General features: G+C 49.0%; 1 protein-coding gene across 3 annotated transcripts in view; it reads left to right on the top strand.

Moving 5' to 3' along the window:
• Positions 1–21,699, top strand: part of LOC122793038 — a 1,023,021-nt gene that overhangs the window by 871,811 nt on the left and 129,511 nt on the right. For all 3 annotated transcript variants that reach the window (XM_044060702.1, XM_044060700.1, XM_044060701.1), the window contains one exon: positions 8,930–9,068. In XM_044060702.1, the coding sequence (XP_043916637.1) occupies positions 8,930–9,068 (139 nt within the window). The remainder of the gene's footprint in view (positions 1–8,929; positions 9,069–21,699) is intronic.

Below are 21,699 nucleotides of genomic sequence, written 5' to 3'. Positions count from 1 at the left end.
AGAAAACCTTATCCCCTCGAGCCACACGCTCAAGGGATCTAAACCTCACCACAACAATAAATAGGCCGTGCTGGAGGGATAGATTCCTGTCCCAGAGACTTCCCATGCTTTGGAACAAGATCCCAGTCTACATTAGGCAGAGCTCCTCGCTAACACTCTTCAAAAGAAACCTTGACGGATGGGAAACAAAGTTTACCTTGGGGATCACTTCAGCGGCTCTGCTGGACAGAGGCACAGGGAACTAATCTAAGGGATGGCGAAAGCCAACACATTCTGGCTAGGCTTATAAATGCCTCCGGGCAGATAGTCTAGTACCAACCTATGAACCTAAAAACCAAGTACAATTCTGATTGTTCCAGACTGCCCTCACCAGCACTGGTACCCACTGCGCAGCCTGACCCCACTGCCACCATGGCATTTCCCTCTGATCCCAACCCCCCTGACCCAGAGGGAAGGAGAATTCATGCATCCCCAATTGCAGACCCTCAATTTGGCAGCCTGGCTTATTCCCTGACTACTGATCAAGCTGCCAATCTCCATATCCAGGTTCTAGATGTTATATGTGAGGCTAGATGCCCTAGCACTAGAACGTCTTATGCTGACAAATGGAAAAGGTTCTGCACCTGGATTCAGGCTAAGGGAGCCAATACTGCACAGCCCTCCCTACCTCTCATCCTGGATTACCTAGCTGACCTGCTTCACAGTGGTCTCTCCTTTTCCTCTATTAAAATTCATGCCTCTGCTGTCTCTGCTTATTTCAGCACTGAGCACCCTCTTTTCTCACACCCTCTCATCAAACAGTTCCTAAGAGGGGCTAGCAACTTGAGGCCACCCAGAAGAGCACCTACCCCAGCTTGGGACCTAAACTTAGTGTTGGAAAAGCTCATCCTGCTCCTCTTTGAACCAGCATCTTCAGCAGAGTTAGTTTCTCTCCTGGAAGACAGCCTTGCTTCTGGCCATCACTTCAGCCAGGAGAGTATCTGAGCTACAAGTACTCATGGCTGTAGAGCCCTTCATCATATTCCATGCTGACAGGGTGTCCCTCAGGACTAACCCATCCTTCATGCCCAAAGTGGTGTCCAGTGTGGTTCTCAACCAATCCATTTGCTCACCTTTTTCCCTAATCCACAAAATAAAGGGGAAAGGATCCTGCACTCTCTAGATGTGTACCGACAGCTCAGATTCTATCTAGACAGGACTAAATCATTCAGAAAAACTGATTTAATTTCTAGTCCGCTTTGCTGCAGGGACAGAGGGCAACGCCATATCCAAACCGTTTCCAAATGGATAGCACACTGCATCCATTTCTGTTGCAAGCAGCATGGGAAACTTCCCCCTAAGGGGGTCAGGACTCACTCTACCAGGGCAGCTTCCACCTCAGCAGCTTTTTTCAGAGGAGTCCCCACCAGGGACATCCTGGAGGCTGCCACATGGACATCTGTTCACACCTTCACCAAGCATTACCACCTGCCTATCTTCTCCAAATCCAGAGCAGGCTTTGCCACTGCAGTCTTGCAGGGCATCCTAGCCACCCCCTAGTCTTCTTGACTGCCTCCACCCTTTTCCTCAGCTTTGGGAATCAACCCAAATGTTATGACTGCAACAGTGAAACACGAAGAACATAGTGCAGTTGTGTACACATAAATGTACATGTTCGTGTATTCACTGTTGCAGCCCTGGTTTCCCTCCCTCCATCCCCCTTTTTTTTTCTCTCTGTCTCCTTACAAGGAACTTTTTGGTAACTTTCTACTCGTGGCGGTCTTCCACCATATCCTGGCTCCCACTTGGGGGCTCGTAACAGGGCAAGAAAAAGTGATGTAATGGCATCGGCTGCCTTACTTTATACTACTGACGACCTGATATCAGTCCTGAAGTGACAGCAACCGATGCAGAAATACTAAGCCTCTGGTATTTGGGCCAGCCGAGGGTTACCCTGGCAGGGAGAGAACCCAAATGTGATGTCTGTAACAGTTTATACACTTGAACATCTACATTTATGGTAATTGTACATAACTATACTTTCTTATAACTGAATGGTCATTGTGAAATGATGACTAGGGTGTATAGTTCCTTTACATGTTATAAATATTAATTGTGAAAAAAGTTCTTCAGGCCATCCTATTTCTCCCAGTTGAACAGAGTAGGGAGCATATTTTATGATCAGTATCTCACAATTGTACCTTCTAAATTGTCTGCACCAGTTTCTTTATTTTGAAAATTTTCCCATGTTCAGTGGGGTTTCAAGAGCACTTAGTGACTGGTGTGTGTAATGTGAACTCAGAGGAAAGAACTAGTCAGTGAAATAGAACTTTAAGTGGAAAATTGGAAAATAGCCCTACAGCAAGGGGGCACCAATTTAAGAAAACTTGTGCATTACTCGACTCGTATCTGTTATGTCATTTGGGGGCGTACTAGTTCCCCTTAAGCACACCACAATAATGCACCTAGTAGGAAAGATGCACCTTCTGAGCATAGGGCTCAAGATTAAAAGGCCATCTTCATGAGAGGAGACGAGAATTCCTGTAGTCTACCTTCTGCTGTAGAAATCATTCTCCTTTGTCAGTTAATACAGTTCATTAAACCTCTTTAGATTTTATTTCTGAATTTGTGCTTACATGAACTGTTTGTCTTGAGTCTATCTTAACCTGCTCTTAATGTGAACATTTTTATTTTAATGTTTCTGTTTATTGATGTCTTTGTCCATTTTGATGCAACATTTGAGTGAATCTGCAATCTGAAGTAGTTTACTTCATTTGGTCTTCAACCTGTGGGATACCGGATCCGTATTAGATCCGAGCAGACAGTCTGACTAGCATCTACTCAGAGCTCCTTCCCTTACCCATAATACACTTCCACTACCTTCCAACCCCCAGATCTTCTTTGCCACAGCATGCTGAAACATTGTGATCTCCTGAGCTCCGAGTAGTAAGTGGTTCTTTGAAAGCTTTTAAGAAGCTTTTTTTCTCTAAATTTTAGTATAGTGCATTAGTATAGGTTCCCCATTCTCCTCTCCTCCCCTCGCTGGTGCGTCGTGAAGTTAAACTTTGTTGTTGTTTAGCTTAGTTTGTTAGTGTAATTGCTTCCCCTCCTCCCTCAGTGTGCTCTGTGTGCTTGAGTGTGGTGAGTGATTTAAGTGGGAAAACTAATAATTTTTTCTCTCCATGTTTTTCCTCTCTTGTGTAGTGGCCGATAGTAGCATGGCTGATAACCTGTGTTTAAACGGTGCACTGAGTGTGGCCATAAATTGTCTCCAGCAGATGGCCACACTTTGTGTAATGTGCTTGGGTGTTGCCCATCTAAGGTACTGACTGCTCTATATGCGCAGGTTTTAACCCGCACGCAATCAAGGACAGGAAGGCTAAGTTGGCCCTGAAAGGCCTGTATCCCACTTCTGAGGCTGTTGCCTTAGCCTCCGCGTCGGTCACAGCGGCTGCTGTGGCCGCCTCTCTTGCCTTTGCTTCTCCTCCCTCCCAGGCTGAGACTCAACATCCCGTTTCAAAGCCTGCAGAAGTGGAGCGGAAAGGGGGCAGAGAAGGAGAGCGAGCCAAAATCCAGACCTGAGAAACATAAGTGGTCCCTGGACCTCCCTTCACCCACTAAAAGTCAGCATATGATCCGTGACTCCCCTCTGCTTCGATCTCTGAGATGATTTTCCCTGGAGCCAGAGGAGACGTGCTGTCCACCTACAGCCTCTGTTCCTCAACCCGCAAGTCTGAGTCCGTGGCCTCGTCGAGGTCCAAGCGATCCTTATCGAATGTCGACATGGATAAAATGAGGTTCATTCAGATCCAGATGGGGGTCTCTTCAGCCCCCTCTCCCTCAGGAGGGGGAAGCTCGCTTCCCTTTTTTACACAGATTTCTCCTTCTCCGATCAGTCCACTAGGTTCGGAGTACTCTGATCTGAGGATGGCCTTAGTCAGGGGGTCGGCGCCAACTGTACCAGTTTCTTTGATGCCTACAGCTGCCTGGAGCGTGTCAGATCCAAGGGAGCAGAACTTTTTTCATTGGCTCCAGCTTTGTTGGGCCAAGTTCCCTCCCTCGAAGCTCCATCCAGTTTGGCCAGGCTCCGATTCTCACATTGGATCCGGGGAGACCGGCTTCCTTATTGGTTCCCAAGGAGGTTCGTTACCCCTCAGCTTTTGATGTTGTAGAAAGGGTTCTCTCTGCTGGATCGAGACCCTTGACTATTTCCTCGGACCCCCACCCACTCACCCCGATCCCCTCTGCTCTTTCTATGAATCCCATCATTTTACCAGAGGGACAGCCCATGCTCAAGGAGCCCCAGACTGTTACCCCTGAGGAACAAGTGACTTGCATGTTCCCCTCAGAGAGCCCCACCGGAGATGTGCCTCACAAGCATACATGTAAGAGGAGGCACTTGGACTCCCCCGAGTCCCTCACTGAGGATATGGATTTGGATGATGGGAAAGGTTCCCCCAAGTCACCTCCCGAGGATGTCTCCTTTGGAGACCTCATGGAAATTCTTCGCCAACAGGGAGGTTGGTCTGCCCCCTAACCTTCTGACATGTCCATGTTCCTGGAGACTTTTGGCACAGGCCCATCTACTTCCTGGGCATACCCTCCTGCAGACCTCGCGGGCCTGGAAGGAGACTGACACAGTGGAATCAATCCCTAAAAGGCCTGATAAGCTCTTGAGTCCACCTTCAGATAGGCCAGTGTGGAACAAGGGCTGCCCCGTAGATGCTGTGGTGGACCTAGCCCAAGAGTGCTGCATCCTTGTTTCATCCTCCTGACAGAGTCGCAGATGATGGACCGCTTAGGGAAGTGGGTTTACGCTTCAGCTACCTTTTCTATTAGGGAGCTGAACTACCTGGCCCATGTCACGTGACTCCAGCATGACCTGGTCAAGGAGCTGGTGGAGTCTTACCCTAAGTCCATGTCGCAGGAAGATAGGGACTCGTTCTCCGTGAGGATGGCCACTTTGAAAGTAGTCCCCAACAAATCCATGTGACTCCTTTTCACATGCTACTGAAGGAGCGGCTAGGGTGGCTGGGTCTGGCGTGTCCATGAGGCGCAGCACTTGGCTTAGACTGTCAGTTTTCAGAACCTTTCAAGGTGTCCTTTGCCTATGCCCCTTATGACTGCTCTACTCCCTTTGGTAAGACTGTCAGAGACTTTAGTCCACAGTGAGAAGGACAGGAAGACGCTGTCTGCCGTCGGAATCCGCTTCTCGAGCCCTCAAAAATCCTTTTCCCAGAATCACAGAGGGCAAAAGATAATGTGGTTCCGGAAGTCACAGTATTCCCGGGACACTCAGGGCTCTTCTTCCCCCAGAGGCTAAAGGGACAGAATGGACGCTGGCCCAGAGGCAGAGGGGGTCCGAGGAATTTTGCGTCTCGAACCTTTCTCGGACAGGCCTGGACAGCAACCCTGAGGGGTTACCCGACTGCTCTACTCTGGAAGCAGTTGGGGGACGATTGTCCTTGCACCTGGTTGCGTGAGAGTCTGTAACATCAGACCGCTGGGTGCTTCAGATCATATCCAGAGGATACTCTATCCCCTTTATGGTTCCTCCCAAACTATTCAAACACCTCCCGGACGTGCCATCCACACAAAGGGAGGCAGCAGCACAGGAAATTTCCAAGCTGCTGGGAAAACGAGCCATCAAAACCATCCCCCCAGATCAGTCCGGATCGGGCTTCTACTCCAGGTTTTTTTTGGTGCCAAACAAAACAAGGGACGAATACAAGCCATCAAAACCGTCCCCCCAGATCAGTCCGGATCGGGCTTTCTACTCCTGGTTTTTTTTGGTGCCAAAGAAAACAGGAGACTTGAGGCCCATTCTGAACCTATCTACCCTGAACCTGTCAGTTGCCAAAGAAAAATTCCAGATGGTCATACTATAGTCATGCCGTTCCTGCAAGAGAGCGACTGGATGTGCTCGTTTGACCTCCAGGATGTGTACTATCCCATAAAGATGCACAGAAGCTCCAGGGGGTTCCTCCACTTCTGGCTAGGAGTCAATCATTGCCAATTTCGAGCCTTACCCTTTGTTCTCCCCACAGCCCCCAGTGTGTTCACCAAAGTGATGGCAGTGGTAGCGGCTCACCTGAGGCTTCAGGGGATTCAGGTCTGTCCGTACCTGGACGATTGGCTCCTCACTGCTCCCACTAGGCATCTACTTCCTCATACCAGGGATTATTTCTTAAAGCTTGCCCTGCATTTGGGGATCACAGTCACCGCATCCAAATCACTTCTAAATCCTGTCCAGTTGATAGACTGCATTGGGGCAACGATAGATGCATTACAGTGCAAAATCTTCCTGACCTTGGAGAGAGTACAAAACCTGATTATACATATCTCTCTGATCTATCATTCTTATCTTTCATTGGTGGAGTCATTGTTGAGGGCCGTAGATTCAGTGGCGGCGACCATAACGCTTCTTTCGTTCCCAGTTACATATGAGAATTCTAGCTGTACAATGGTCCCTGTTGGAACTTCCATTGTCATATCCAATACAACTCAGTCGAGTCAGTCTGTCATCCCTTCTCTGGTGGATGTGTTCTCTGGACATCTTGGAGGGACGACCCTTTGTTCCAGCCCCTGTCCAAGCCACAGTGACCACGGATGGCTCCCAACTCTGGTGGGGGGGCATTGTTCGGGCTGGAACGTCCAAGGCCTGTGGTCCCCTGTAGAGACCAGCTTGCACATAAACATTCTAGAGATGAAGGCGGTTCTTTTAGTGTTGCAGGCCCTTCATGCCTTTCTTCCTCTGGGAATCATTGCAATTCAGTCAGACAACATGTCAGTGGTGGTCTGGTATATCAGCAAACAGGGAGGGACCAGATCATACCCCCCTTTGTCGTGAGGCCATGAGAGTGTGGGAATGGGCTATCTCCATCGAACATTTTCTCGTAGCAACGCACATTCCGTGACCGTCCCAACATTAACGGACAGGTTAAGTCAGACAATTCTGATGTCTTATGAGTGGTCTCTGAATCTTTCAATAGTGTAGCAGATCTTCCTGGATTGGGGTCAGCCTTGCTGCAATCTCTTTGCATCTCCTTCCAACTCAAAGTGAAGTGAGTTTTTCGCTCTGACCCCCTTGCCAGGGGAGTTGCCCAGAGATGCTGTAGTCCATGCTGGGCTGCCTGGTTTGTACAGAAAGTTTGTTGACTGAGGAGCAAAGTGATCCTCATTGCCCTGTTTTGACTTTGCCAGGTATGGTTTCCCTTCCTTTGGTCTCACCTTCTGGCTTCACCCTGGATCTTGGATCCCATTCAGGACCTGAATTCACGCCCATCGGGGCTTCTTCATCCGAACCTGGACAGTTGAACCTCACAACTTGGCTGCTCCAGTTCCCATGATCGCTAGGACTCCTGGATTATCCTCTTCAGTTAGGTTTATTTTGGTGGCTGCTCATAAGTCTTCAACCAGAAAGGTTTATCACAGTAAATGGAAACGTTTTTCCTTTTGGGCCTCTCAAAGGAGTTTAGACCCTTTCACGGCTCCTATTTCTGTCATTCTTAATTTCCTAGCTGATATTTTTCAACAGGGAGCTAGTTCTTCTACTGTCAAGGTTCAATTGACTGCCATTTTCATGTGGGTGAGAATTCTGCCTCACTAGCCTCCTCCAGACTGTGTAAAGCTTTTATTAAATGGACTTTTCTGTTATGCCCCCCATGTCAAGGATCCTGTTCCCCCATGGGACCTTACTATGGTTCTTCAAGCTCTGGTCACTCCGCCTTTTGAACCCGCTGCAACCACAGATCTAAAATTCTTATCTTGGAAAACAGAATTTCTGGTGGCTATCACCTCTGCTAAAAGGGTTTCAGAACTGCAAGCCTTGTCTGTCAAAGTTCCTTATATGATTTTCCACAAAAATAGTGTTTCCCTTCAGACCAATCCATCCTTTCTTCCCAAGATGGCATCACCAGTTAATATCAACCAACCCATCAATTTACCAGTTTTCTTTCCTAATTTTGCTAACAAAAATGAAATACAAACTCCACTTGTTGGATGTTCATAAACCGTTAGGATTTTATTTACACAGGACCAAAAACATCCGTAGATCCAATCAACTGTTTGTGGGCTTTCCCAAAAAGGGTTTATAGAAGGACATCTCCAAGGTCACTATTGCTAGGTGGATTTCCTCATGCATCCTTCAGGTCTATAAGGACAAGAGGCATTTCTCCTCTGGGTCAGGTGTGAGCTCATTCCACTAGGTCCATGGCTACATCGGCTGCTTTTTGGCCTAGAGTCTCATTGGCTGATATTTGTTCTGCAGCTACTTGGTCCTCATCTCATACCTTTATTTCTCACTACAAATTAAATTTGACTTCTATAAGGAGAGCATCCTTTGGTTCCGCAGTGCTCCGGAATATCCTTCGATGAGGGCCACCCAGGAGTTTAGTAGCTGGGGACTCTGTCCCACAGGTTGAAGACCAAATGAAGTAAACTACTTCAGATAAAGAAGTTATCTACTCACCATAACGTTCCATCTGAGTAGTTTTACTTCATTTGTCTTCAACCATCCCTCCTCCTTTCCCCCCGACCTTGTCATGTGAACAGTCTGCGGGCTGCAGTTATAGGTCATAAAGTATTTTTTCAGGTTGGGTTATCAGTATAAGGATCAGCAAACTCGATCTGGGGGTTGGAAGGTAGTGGAGGTGTATTATGGGTAAGGGGGGGAGCTTGGAGCTCTGAGCAGGTGCTAGTGAGATTACCGTCTCGGATCCGATATGGATACGGTATCCCACAGGTTGAAGACAAATGAAGTAGAACTACTCAGATTGAACGTTATGGTGAGTACATAACTTCTTTTTACTTTGCATGTGGCATTAGAATGGAGAATACAGGAGAGGATGTGCTTACTAGCTGGTTATAGACTTTGATTATTTTATGTATTGGAAAAGAATACATGATATGCTGGTCAGCACTTTAAATGGTGGTTGTATTTGTTTTGCAGAAAATGTTTTAAGGGATTTAACCAACAAAGAATTGTCCAAAGCTTCTCCAGAGTCACAAGCCCAAAAGGATCAAGACAACAGTAGGAGACAGCGACGAGCAGCTATGGCTGTAAACTATAAAGAGCCAAGTGGTAGAAGGTTTGTTTCAACTGATTGTTTCCATTTGCTTTGTGCCCACTCTTATTTCATTTTGTTTCATACAACAATTTCTTTGACATGGCTATCATTGTCATTTCAGACTATTATTTATATATATATATATATATATATATATATATATATATATATATATATATATATATAAACAGGAAAATATGTTCATAAAAAATGTGAAACTAAACTGCTGCAAATTGTGTGCAATGGGCCTTGTACACTAGGAGACCGACCCCCCCCCCCCCAAATGTGTCACTGGAACATGCATCTCCGTGATGCTGACTCCCTTTCTCTTTTTTCCTCCGTTAAGGAGCAGTTGTTTGTGTTGAGCACAGCAGCTGCTATGTTTCCTCTGCATTACATAATAGTTTTCTTTATTTATAGTCCCACACAAATTACTTAGCCTGCAGCACTGCATCCATTTAAGTAGTGGCAATTAAAACTTGCTCTAGTGAGGGTGGTTACAGTAAAACTGGTACTTGTTGAATGCATTTAGAATTGCTAACTAGCACAGTACTTTGAAATATGGCAGCACTTCCAACAAGATGGGAAAAGTTTCTTGACCCCTGTTAACCTCCATAAATACACAACTCAGTCTGTGTTTAGGCCTGTAATCAAGAAAATTGGTTGGTGTATGCAAGTTTGGTACTACTTGTATGGTTTTCCTGGTAGCATAATTAGGGGATTTAATTTGTTTAGGCATATAGATTTTATTTGTCTTACCCTTTGTTTTAGCTGCAGGAGGAATGTGGAACTATTTTAGTTTGTATATACAAACCATCTGAAAGGAGTTTAATGTGGCGTTAGTTGGCCTTTTTACAAGGTATCTTGACTCTCAACTTGAGAAGGGCCCTTTATGCAGCTTTCACCTTAGAGATGAGATGTTTGGGGTGTTTATATGCATTTCATTGCCAATACTTTTACCTTCTGCAAGTCATTATTCTTTTCGGACCTTTTACTCCATTGTTGGCTCTCATAGGAAGGTGTTAGATGATGGTGACACAACCTGAATCAAACTTGGGCATTTCCTGCCATCAGCATCAGTTTTTCATTCACTTTTATTAAGGTTTGTAAATGTTTCATTCCATGGGATTGCACCTTCACTTTTCTCAGTCTGTGTACTTGTATGCCGATTGGACTTTTTTTCTTTTCCTAGCAGTGCTGGTGTATGAGTCTGGCTCATCTTGGCTGTGCTGTAATTATTCATTTATTATTTTATTTAATATTTGTTTACCAGAACCGGTAAACAAATTTTCCGACTTGGAACAAAGCCAATTTTCATTGGAGGCCCTTGGAAAAACTCTCCAGATACATGTTTTTGTAATGTGGGAGGAAACTGGAGCACCCGGAAGAAACCCACACAAACGCAGGGAGGACATGCAGACTCCATACAGAAGGCACTCCAGCCGAGAATTGAACTGGAAAACCTCTTGCTGTGAGGCGACAACACTACTGCTTCACCACTGCAGCATTAGATACCTTGCCTTAATATGGACTCCAGCTTCTGATACTCTTTGAAGTTCTTTGTAAGGTTAGCTCACTTATTCTGTTCTGCATCTTTTCTTTCTGTTTTGTCCTTCTCCCAGTACTCATTCCTACCTACTGCTTGTCCATCCATTTCCCCATGGTCTGGCTTAATTATTTTTCAAATAGTCTCCTTTCCCTGCAAAGGCTAATTGGTTTCTCAGTATCGTGCCCAAAGTTACATACTTTGCTGTTGACTACCTGTGTATATTTCTTCAGTGGAAGGTTCATTAAAAAAGTTGTGATTTTGACTGAAGACTGTGTTTTCGTCTTTCAAACAAATCGTGTGCTTTTTGTGGTACACAGTGCCCATAAATCTTTACTAAATTCAGTGCTTGTTTTGTTTAGAGCAGAACACAAATTTAAATACTGTAGAATTTGCCCATAATTTTAATAATGCAGTTAGACCAAGATATGTGTCTTCAAAACAGTGTGTGCCCTATTTTAGAAAAAAAATATCTTACTCTGGTGCAAAAGAATTAAAAAAAAAAAGTGAAGGAAGGAAAATAAAAATAAAAAATTAAGGAAGGCAGTTTCATAACTGTAAAAAAAATGTAATCAGTAAATGCTCTGTTACCTCAACAGTGGAAGGTAACTCTACCATTCTTCAGATGAGGTGTTAAACTGATGTTACATCTGCCTGAGATGGTGGTAACTTAACTGGATGTAAAAGATCCCACAGCACATGGATAGTAGGGGAAATTCTCGGATGCTCTGACCAAATTTCCCATAATCAGTAGGAATACCACCTCTGGTTTCCCAGCGAAAGATACCACCAGCTTACTGGGACTAAACCAGTTAAAAGATAAATAAAATGCTTTTACACTCCTAAATTGAGATAAAGGTGCTGACTGAAATAGACTGAGACTACTGCTTGGTGATAAGTACCACATAAAAACCAGCACCAAGGCTGTTACCATCATCTTAGTCTGCCAGAAAATTATTATAGTTGCAGGTTTTACTTCTGGCACACTCTGAATGTGGCATTCCTAAAAGATACATTTGTATTTCCCAAAGAGGTTTGTCTCCTTCAGAGTAATTTGCTAATATTCCCATTCATGGTCGCTCTCTCTGTCTGTCTCTGGCTCCCACTCTCCTCCTCTCCCTCTCTCTTCCTCTCTCTCCGGCTCCCTCTCTCTTCCTCTCTCTCTTCCTCTCTCTCCGGCTCCCTCTCTCTTCCTCTCTCTCCGGCTCCCTCTCTCTTCCTCTCTCTCCGGCTCCCTCTCTCTTCCTCTCTCTCCTCCTCTCTCTCTCTGGCTCCCTCTCTCCTCCTCTCTCTCTCTGGCTCTCTCTCCTCTCTCTCTCTGGCTCCTCTCTCTCTCCTCCCTCTCCTCCTCTCTCTCTCTGGCTCCCTCTCTCCTCCTCTCTCTCTCTGGCTCCCTCTCTCCTCCTCTCTCTCTCTCTGGCTCCCTCTCTCCTCCTCTCTCTCTCTGGCTCCCTCTCTCCTCCTCTCTCTCCTCCTCTCTCTGGCTCCCTCTCTCCTCCTCTCTCTCTCTTTCTCTCTCTGGCTCCCTCTCTCCTCCTCTCTCTCTCTCTCTCTCTCTCTGGCTCCCTCTCTCCTCCTCTCTCTCTCTCTCTGGCTCCCTCTCTTTTCCTCTCTCTCTCTGGCTCCCTCTCTCCTCCTCTCTCTCTCTCTGGCTCCCTCTCTCCTCCTCCTCTCTCTCTGGCTCCCTCTCTCCTCCTCCTCTCTCGCTCCCCTCTCTCTCCTCCTCCTCTCTCTGGCTCCCTCTCTCTCCTCCTCCTCTCTCCCTCTGGCTCCCTCTCTCTCCTCCTCCTCTCTCCCTCTGGCTCCCTCTCTCCTCCTCCTCCTCTCTCTCTCTCTCTCCTCCTCTCTCTCCCCTCTGGCTCCCTCTCCTCCTCCTCTCTCCCTCTGGCTCTCTCTCTCTCCTCCTCCTCTCTCTCTCTCTCTCTCTCCTCCTCCTCTCTCTCTCTCTCTCTCTCTCTGGCTCCCTCTCTCCTCCTCCTCTCTCTCTGTCTCCCTCTCTCCTCCTCTCTCTCTCTGTCTCCCTCTCTCCTCCTCCTCTTTCTCTCTGGCTCCCTCTCTCCTCCTCTCTCTCCTCCCTTCACTGTCTCCCTCACGCCCCCTCTCTCTTGTTTGCATGCTTTGTTTGTTTCTCTCTATCGCACACGCTTCTTCTCTCCCCCCCATGTCTCTTGTTTGCATGCTTTGTCTGTTTCTCTGTCGCACACGCTTCTTCTCTCCCCCCCATGTCTCTGGTGCTTGCTTCCTTTCTCTCTCTCGCATGAGCTTAGTCTGTCTCTCCCGCATGAGCTTAGTCTCTCTCATATGTGCTTCTTCTCTGTCTCTCTCCATGTCTCTTGCGCATGTGCTTTGTCTCTGTCCCTTGCATGAGCTTAGTCTGCCCATGTTTCTCATGTGTGCGCTTTGTCTCTGTCTCTTTCCTTTTCTCTTTCACGTGCGCTTAGTCTCTTTCTCTCTCTCCATCTTGGTCTCTCATTGTCTCTTTTACTCTGTCTTAATGCTCTGTCTCCTGGCTGTCGCTCGCTCTCTCTCTCACTGTGGTTGGCTGTCGCTCGCTCTCTCTCGTTCTGGTTGGCTGCCACTCGCGATCTCTGGTTGGTTGCCCCTCGTTGTCTCTCGCTCTGGCTGGTTGCCACTCACTGGCTGCCGCTCGCTGTCTGTCTCTGTCTGGCTGTCGCTCATTCTTGCTCTTGCTCCGGCTGGCTGGCTGTTGCTCACTCGCTCTGGCTGGCTGTCGCTCGCTCTGGCTTGGCTGGCTATCGCTCTCTCTCTCGCTCTGGTTGGCTGTCACTTGCTCTCGCTCTGGCTGGCTGCCGCACGCTCTCTCTCTCTCTCTCTCTCCCTCTGGCTGGCTGTCGCTCGCTTTCTCCCCCTCTGGCTGGCTGTCGCTTGCTCTCTCTCTCTGGCTGTCGCTTGCTCTCTCTCGCTAGCTGTCACTTGCTCTCTCTCTCACTGGCTGTCGCTTGCTCTCTCGCGTTCTGGCTGGCTATTACTTGCTGTCTCTCACTCTGGCTGGCTATCGCTTGCTCTCTCTCTCTCGCTGGTTGTCGCTTGTACTCTTTCTCTGGCTGGCTGTTGCTCGCTCTCGCTCTGGCTGCTGCTCACTCTGGCTGGCTGTCGCATGCTCTCTCGCTCTGGTTGGCTGTTGCTGTGGCTGGCTGTCACTTTCACTCTAGCTGTTGCTCGCTCTGGCTAACTCTATCACTCTGGCTGGCTGTCTCGCTCGATCGCTCTGGCTGGCTGCCTCTCGCTCGATCGCTCTGGCTGGCTGTCTCTCGCTCGATCGCTCTGGCTGGCTGTCTCATGCTCGATCGCTGTGGCTGGCTGTCTCATGCTCGATCGCTCTGGCTGGCTGTCGCTCGCTCTCTCTGGCTGTCGCTCGCTCTCTCTGGCTGTCGCTCGCTCTCTCTGGCTGTCGCTCGCTCTCGCTCGATCGCTCTGGCTGTCGCTCGATCGCTCTGGCTGTCGCTCGCTCTCGCTCGATCGCTCTGGCTGTCGCTCGCTCTCGCTCGATCGCTCTGGCTGTCGCTCGCTCTCGCTGGCTGTCGCTCGCTCTCTCTGGCTGTCGCTCGCTCGCTCTCTCTGGCTGTCGCTCGCTCGCTCTCTCTGGCTGTCGCTCGCTCGCTCTCTCTGGCTGTCGCTCGCTCTCGCTTGATCGCTCTGGCTGTCGCTCGCTCTCGTTCGATCGCTCTGGCTGTCTCTCGCTCGATCGCTCTGGCTGTCGCTCGCTCGATCGCTCTGGCTCTCGCTCGATCATTCTGGCTGTCGCTCGATCGCGCTGCCTGTCGCTCGCTTTCGCTTGCGCCTCTGGCCATCGCTTGCCTGCCGCTGCCTCGATTGCTCTGGTTGGCTGTCGCTCGCTTTCGCTCGATTGCTCTGGCTGGCTGTCGCTCGCTTTCGCTCGATTGCTCTGGCTGGCTGTCGCTCGCTTTCGCTCGATCTCTCTGGCTGGCTGTCGACTTGCTCGATCGCTCTGGCTGTCTCGCTCGATCACTCTGGCTGGCTGTCACGCGCTCTCGCTTGATCGCTCTGGCTGGCGCTCGCTCGATCGCGCTGGCGCTTGCGCTCTCTCTCTCTTTCACCTGGCTGGCTGTTGCTTGCTCGCTCTGGCTGGCTGTCGCTCATGCTCTCGCTCTGGCTGGCTGTAGCTTGCTCTCTCTCTCTCGTTCTGGCTGGCTGGCTTTCGCTTGGTCTCTCTCGCTCGCTCTGGCTGGTTGCCTGTCGCTTTCTCTCGCTGTCTGCCTGTCGCTTGCTCTCTCTCGCTGTCTGCCTGTCGCTTGCTCTCTCTCGCTGTCTGCCTGTCGCTTGCTGTCTCTCGCTGGCTGCCTGGCGCTTGCTGTCTCTTGCTGGCTGCCTGGCGCTTGCTCTCTCTTGCTGGCTGCCTGGCGCTTGCTCTCTCTTGCTGGCTGCCTGGCGCTTGCTCTCTCTTGCTGGCTGCCTGGCGCTTGCTCTCTCTTGCTGGCTGCCTGGCGCTTGCTCTCTCTGGCTGTCGCTTGCTCTCTCTCGCTCTGGCTGGCTGGCTGTCGCTTGCTCTCTCTCTCTGGCTGGCTGTCTCTCTCTCTCTGGCTGGCTGGCTGTCTCTCTCTCTCTCTGGCTGGCTGGCTGTCTCTCTCTCTCTGGCTGGCTGTCTCTCTCTCTCTGGCTGGCTGTCGCATGCTCTCTCTCTCGCTCTGGCTGGCTGTCGCATGCTCTCTCTCTCGCTCTGGCTGGCTGTCGCATGCTCTCTCTCTCTCACTCTGGCTGGCTGTCGCATGCTCTCTCTCTCTGGCTGGCTGTCGCTTGCTCTCTCTCGCTCTGGCTGGCTGTCGCTCTCTCTCGCTCTGGCTGGCTGTCGCTTGCTCGCTCTCACTCTGGCTGACTGTCGCTCGCTCTCACTCTGGCTGGCTGTCTCTCTCTCTCTCTGGCTGGCTGTCTCTCTCTCGCTGGCTGGCTGTCTCTCTCTCTCTCGCTGGCTGGCTGTCGCTTGCTCTCTCTCTCGCTGGCTGGCTGTCGCTTGCTCTCTCTCGCTGGCTGGCTGTCGCTTGTTCTCTCTCGCTGGCTGGCTGTCTCTCTCGCTGGCTGGCTGTCTCTCTCGCTGGCTGGCTGTCTCTCTCTCGCTGGCTGGCTGTCGCTTGCTCTCTCTCGCGCTGGCTGGCTGTCGCTTGCTCTCTCTCGCGCTGGCTGGCTGTCGCTTGCTCTCTCTCGCGCTGGCTGGCTGTCGCTTGCTCTCTCGCGCTGGCTGGCTGTCTCTCTCGCTCGCTGGCTGGCTGTCTCTCTCTCTCGCTGGCTGGCTGTCTCTCTCTCTCGCTGGCTGGCTGGCTGTCGCTTGCTCTCTCGCTCGCTGGCTGGCTGTCGCTTGCTCTCTCGCGCGCTGGCTGGCTGTCGCTTGCTCTCGTAGCTGGCTGGCTGTGGCTCTCGTGGCGCTGGCTGGCTCTCTCGCGCGCTGGCTGGCTGTCGCTTGCTCTCTCGCGCGCTGGCTGGCTGTCGCTTGCTCTCTCGCGCGCTGGCTGGCTGTCGCTTGCTCTCTCGCGCGCTGGCTGGCTGTCGCTTGCTCTCTCGCGCACGCTGGCTGTCGCTTGCTCTCTCGCGCGCTGGCTGGCTGTCGCTTGCTCTCTCGCGCGCTGGCTGGCTGTCGCTTGCTCTCTCGCGCGCTGGCTGGCTGTCGCTTTCACTCTAGCTTGCTCTGGCTGACTCTATTGCTCTGGCTGGCTGTCTCTCGCTCGATCGTTCTGGCTGGCTGTCTCTCGCTCGATCGTTCTGGCTGGCTGTCTCTTGCTCGATCGTGCTGGCTGTCTCTCGCTCGATCGTGCTGGCTGTCTCTCGCTCGATCGTGCTGGCTGTCTCTCGCTCGATTGTGCTGGCTGTCTCTCGCTCGATTGTGCTGGCTGTCTCTCGCTCGATTGTGCTGGCTGTCTCTCGCTCGTGCTGTGGCTGGCTGTCGCTCGGTCGTGCTGTGGCTGGCTGTCGCTCGGTCGTGCTCTGGCTGGCTGTCGCTCGGTCGTGCTCTGGCTGGCTGTCACTCACTCTCGCGCTGCCTGGCTGTTGCACTGGCTGGCTCGCACTCGCCCTGCCTGGCTGTCTGTTGCTCTCTTGCTGTCACACTGGCTGTCTGTCTCTCTGTCGCTCCCTCTTGCTCTGTCTGACTGGCTGTCACTTAAAAGCTACAAATTGGCTGTAGTTATAGCAGCAAGCAGTCAGTCCTGATCAGTGTAAAATCAGGCAAACCTGTACCAGTGCCAGCACATGTGGTAGAGGGGGGAAAATATTATCCTCTGAAGAAATTTTTACAGGGGCAGATTGAGTTTACTACTTTCCTGATTTGGACCATGAGAGTACATTGTTACTCCTTTACTTCCCCGCAGAGAATATGCCAATTGCAGAAGCTATCAACTGTGTAGATGAATTTTTTTGTACGTCTAACTGGAGAGTTCCACCCACCACTGTCTGTGGTTAATGCATCTACCAGAGCTGAGGATGACTATCTCTGCAACCTTCCACAATATCACCTATCAATACCCCAATATGTAGATTCCAGCCACACGAAAGACAAACAGGTTTTACATGCATCCTGTTGAAAGAATGTGCTGTAGTATCAAATCAGATCTTGTACTCTGCCTGTCTTTATCCCAGTCTACAAAGACTATGCCACCCCACCCCCACCCCATTAAGGGACTCTAGGTTGTTGGAAAGATGTGGTAAAGGTCTATGTGCACAGTGGCATGGCTGTCTGAGCACTAATTGTGGTCATGTGATTACCTTGCAAAGCTCTCTGAATCAGGTGCAGGAGTGTGTACAGAAGCTAGTAGCCTTTTGACACAAGAGGTAACTTGACAAATTAAATGCTGCATCAAGCCTGTATCCATGATGGTAGGGGTGGATTCCTGACAAAACCCCAATTGCCTGGGTTGCAGTTAGTGGCCCAACCAGCCAAGGAGGGTGAGTAATGAAGGAACATGTCGTGGGAGGTGTGCATACTCAAGGCACAATGGCTGGTAACTCCTTAGTGGAGACTAGGGAACTCTGCTTTCCTCACATTCTTCAGGAGGAAGGATGGGGGGTTTGGTTACTTTTAGGGAGTTCCCATTGTGGAATTGAGGGCCCATTTTTATTCCCTACTCTTATGCCTTGCCAAATATATTAGGGCTGGAGAAACTAAGCAGAAAATCTCAAACCATCCCAGTGGGTGTCTGAATACGGATGATATCCACTCTAGGACAAGACTCATTCTGTTGATTGGAAATGAATTGTCTGACTGGCCATGCATGTGGGTAACTGACCAATACCAGGGACAAAGAGCACACAAAATGCTACAGCTGACAAAACAGGAGCTAGCCTATGTTTCTGTTGATGTATCTTTCAGGTCAGCCATGTTTGGTGTTTTGAGGAAGCATTCCTGACTAAGACAAAAAACTTTCATGAGAATTGACATGGACAGTTATAAACATTTAAAAGGACAAGGTCTTGTTTTAAATAGATGATGTTATCGTGTTACACTGCTGCAGTCATTACACTTGGGTTATCCTGCCATCAGGCGGTCCCGCAGTCGGCCAGAGTTCCAAAGTCTTGGTCCGGCGTTGGTTGCTGTCGCCTCCTCTGTCAGTGCGACAGGGGTATATAAGATGCAGCCGATGCCATTTTTTTCAGTCTTGCTTGCCGTGCGGTGCCCGAAGCAGAAGCAGTTCGCAAGTGCAGGTCGGCCGACTCCTGAGATTTTCATTCTGAATCCAGAACCGAAGTCTTCTAAAAAAAGCTAAGTACCCCGTTGGGGAAACCTTTTCTTGCCTCAGACTGATGTCAGTAAAAGTTAACTGTATTTCTTGTGGGAAGCAAATACCTCATAAGGATTTCCACTCCTATTGTATTCCATGCCTAGGCCCTGACCAAGACGTCACTGGTTGTCGGTTTTGTCCCAGGTTTATCAAGCGCACTATTAAACGTCAGTTTGATTTTGCCCGACATTATTTTGGTAAAAAATTCAATTACACCATGCCGTCGGAAATTCCGCAGACCGCAATGCATAAAAAGCACAAGGAGAAGGACAGGCATCCGAGGCCCAAAACAGATGACGAGGCCTGTTCTAGGCCAGTCGCCGGTTCTCCGGTTTTCAGCGAGGTGCCTACGCAGCCCCTGACGACCACTTTCACAGAACCACAGACTGCCTCCGACTCCCACGTGGAGCTGACTGGGCCTTCAGACGCACTAGGCCTTCAGTTTACTGATCCTAAACCTACAGAGGAAACCGAGGTAGCTGAGCAATCCACAGCTACAGAGAGTGTTTTCAGACCTACCCAGTTAACTATTAAGCCCTCTGTTAAGACTAAGGCTCCCTTAAAGGCTAAGAAACAGACACAACTCTCTCCAGGACAGGCTTCCATGCCTAAGAAACAAATGCTAAAAATGGCCGAGGACCTAATCACCCTGATCAGGGGGTCCCATCCCCCTCCTGATAAAAGGCCCAGGCAGGATGCAGACTATAAAGCTTTGGACCAGGTGTCCATTTCCTCTGACTCTTCCTCGGACCTAGGATATTCTTTACCCCCTTATGAGGATTCTGATGCTGAGGAATCAATCCCATCAGCCTCTCCGCCAGAGGATTACTCCTTTGGGGGGAGACCTTACATACCATGAGAGAGCATTTCCATTGGGAAGGCCAGGATTACTCAGAATCCAAGAAAAGACTCCGAGACTTCCTTTTATTGCCCCAACACAGACCCCTTGCTATCCCACCAGTTTTAGACATTGTGGATGATGTGTACACTGAATCCAGTTTGAACCCTGACTCCTTACCCCCAGTTAAACCTGATGGATATTACAGAGTCCCTGACTCTCTCAAATTTCTGTACAAAAGCCCTGTTGCTGACCCTGAAACTATTTCTCAGGGACCCAAAGGGATTAAGGCCTCATCGGCAAAAAAAAACAGTTCCCTCTGACAGAGATTCCAGGGCATTAGACAGATGGGGAAAGATGGCAATGCAATTTTAACAATAAGAGCCTTGAGTTGCCAGTTTCACATGATAAAATATCAGCAATTTCTGATGTCTCAGTTGAAACAAAAGATGCTTCCAGATTCAGATCATCCTAACTTAAAAGAAATGCAGGATTTATTGCATGCAGCTGAACAAGTAGGAAAACATACTTTGCAATGTGGATTTGATTCTTTAGAGGCCCCCTGTAGAGCAACAATTACAGGATCTCATTAGAAGGCATGCTTGATTAAAAGAACATATGTTACCAGATCATATTAAGGTCAAATTATTGGATGCACCTTTGCAGCAGGATGTGCTGTTTGGAGTTAAGGCAGAGGAGGTATTAAAGAAAATGGAGGATAAGGCAAAATCTATGCAAACGGTGAAAGATTTCTTACAGGTTCAGCCTCCTCGTTTTAGCAGAAATTGTCCAACAAAGAATTGGTCCTTTCCAATCACAGATAGACCTCAAAGGGGCAGGTACAGACGTCCAAGAGGTAGAGGTCAGACACAAGGCCCTTACAGGCCTCGACAATGGGGCACACCAGGCCAAAAAGAAAGGGAAGACCGGCCTCAACCTTATGAAAAACAGCCTCAATGACTTTCCACTACAGCTGCCAAACAGCGCTCTTGGCAGTCCCCTTAGGAGGAAAACTGGCACTTTTCTATCACAACTGGCATTGCATCACCAAAGACAAATGGGTTCTCAACATTGTATCTCAAGGTTACAGGTTCCATTTCCAAACCTTTCCAAGGCTAAAAGGAATGCCAAATCTGCCACCAAATCAATGGGCAGAGGCTCAAAAACAAATTACAGCACTCGTGGACATGAGAGCTGTTCAAAAGGTACCACCACGGGAACAAGGACAAGGATTTTACTCTAAACTTTTTCTGGTTCCCAGAAAGGACAAAGCCTGGAGACCCATTCTGGACCATTCTACACTAAACACTTACCTGGATGTTCTGAAATTCAAGATGTTGACACTACAGCAGCTTCTTCCCATGCTGAGCAAGAAAGCTTGGCTCATGACTTTGGACCTCAACGAGGCATACCTGCATGTCCCTATCAGACAAAATTGCAAAAGATACCTCAGATTTCTTGCTGGTTCAATGCATTATCAATTCTCTGCACTGCCCTTTGGCTTATCTACTGCGCCCAGGGTCTTCACAAAGTGCCTGGCACCAGTAATTGCATTTTGCAGGCAAAAAGGAATTCAAATTTATCCATACCTGGACGACTGCCTGATTCAAGCAGAGAGCAAGGACATTCTACTAAAGCACCTGGCGTACATAAAAAAGTTATTAAGTTGCCTGTTGTGCACAGTAAACGAAAAGAAATCAAAACTAGTGCCCTCACAACAGATAATATTCCTGGGTGCCAGCTTGAACACAACGGCCCAGGTGGCTTATCTCACGCCAGGCAAGCAAGGACAACTGACTCAATATTTTCAATTAATGGCAACAAATACCCAACTCCCTGCAAGAAAAATTCTGCAGGCCTTGGGCTACATGGCATCTTGCATACTACTAATTCCATATGCCAGACTGCATATGAGGAAACTACAATGGTACCTAAAGAGTGTATGGTCTCAACACTGTCAAAGTTTGGAAACAGTTATACCACTAATTCCTTGCCTACAACAGGAGTTTCGATGGTGGGCACAAGCTTGTCACCTCAACAAGGGACAGCCTTTCACTCAACCCACAGCCAGGCAGACACTGACAACAGATGCATCGGATTACGCCTGGGGAGCACACATGGCAGGAAAATGTATCCAGGGCGAGTGGCCCACAGAGCAAAGACATCTCCACATCAATCAAAAAGAGATGCTAGCTGTACAAAATGCTATTATAGCTTTCAAGGACCTACTGCATCCAGGACAATTACTATTAAAGACAGACAACACCACAGTTATGTGGTACATAAGCAAGGGGGCACACACTCCTACCCCCTCTGCAGACAAGCCATGACTTTGAGGAACACCGCTCTAAACTTCCAAGTTAATCTGCAAGCACAATACCTGCCAGGAGAGAAAAACACACTGGCAGACTACCTAAGCAGAAACATTATGGACCCACACGAATGGGAACTGAATTCACAAATATTCAGAATGATAACACAAAAATGGGGGAGTCCGGACATAGATCTGTTTGCTACCCCAAA

The sequence above is a fragment of the Protopterus annectens genome, chromosome 2.part0, assembly GCF_019279795.1.
Source record: "Protopterus annectens isolate FY-2018-M chromosome 2.part0, PAN1.0, whole genome shotgun sequence".
In the NCBI taxonomy this organism is placed as follows: Eukaryota; Metazoa; Chordata; order Ceratodontiformes; family Protopteridae; genus Protopterus; species Protopterus annectens.
Note: the sequence above shows the minus strand (reverse complement) of the source record. Positions and strands in the feature narration are given on the sequence as shown.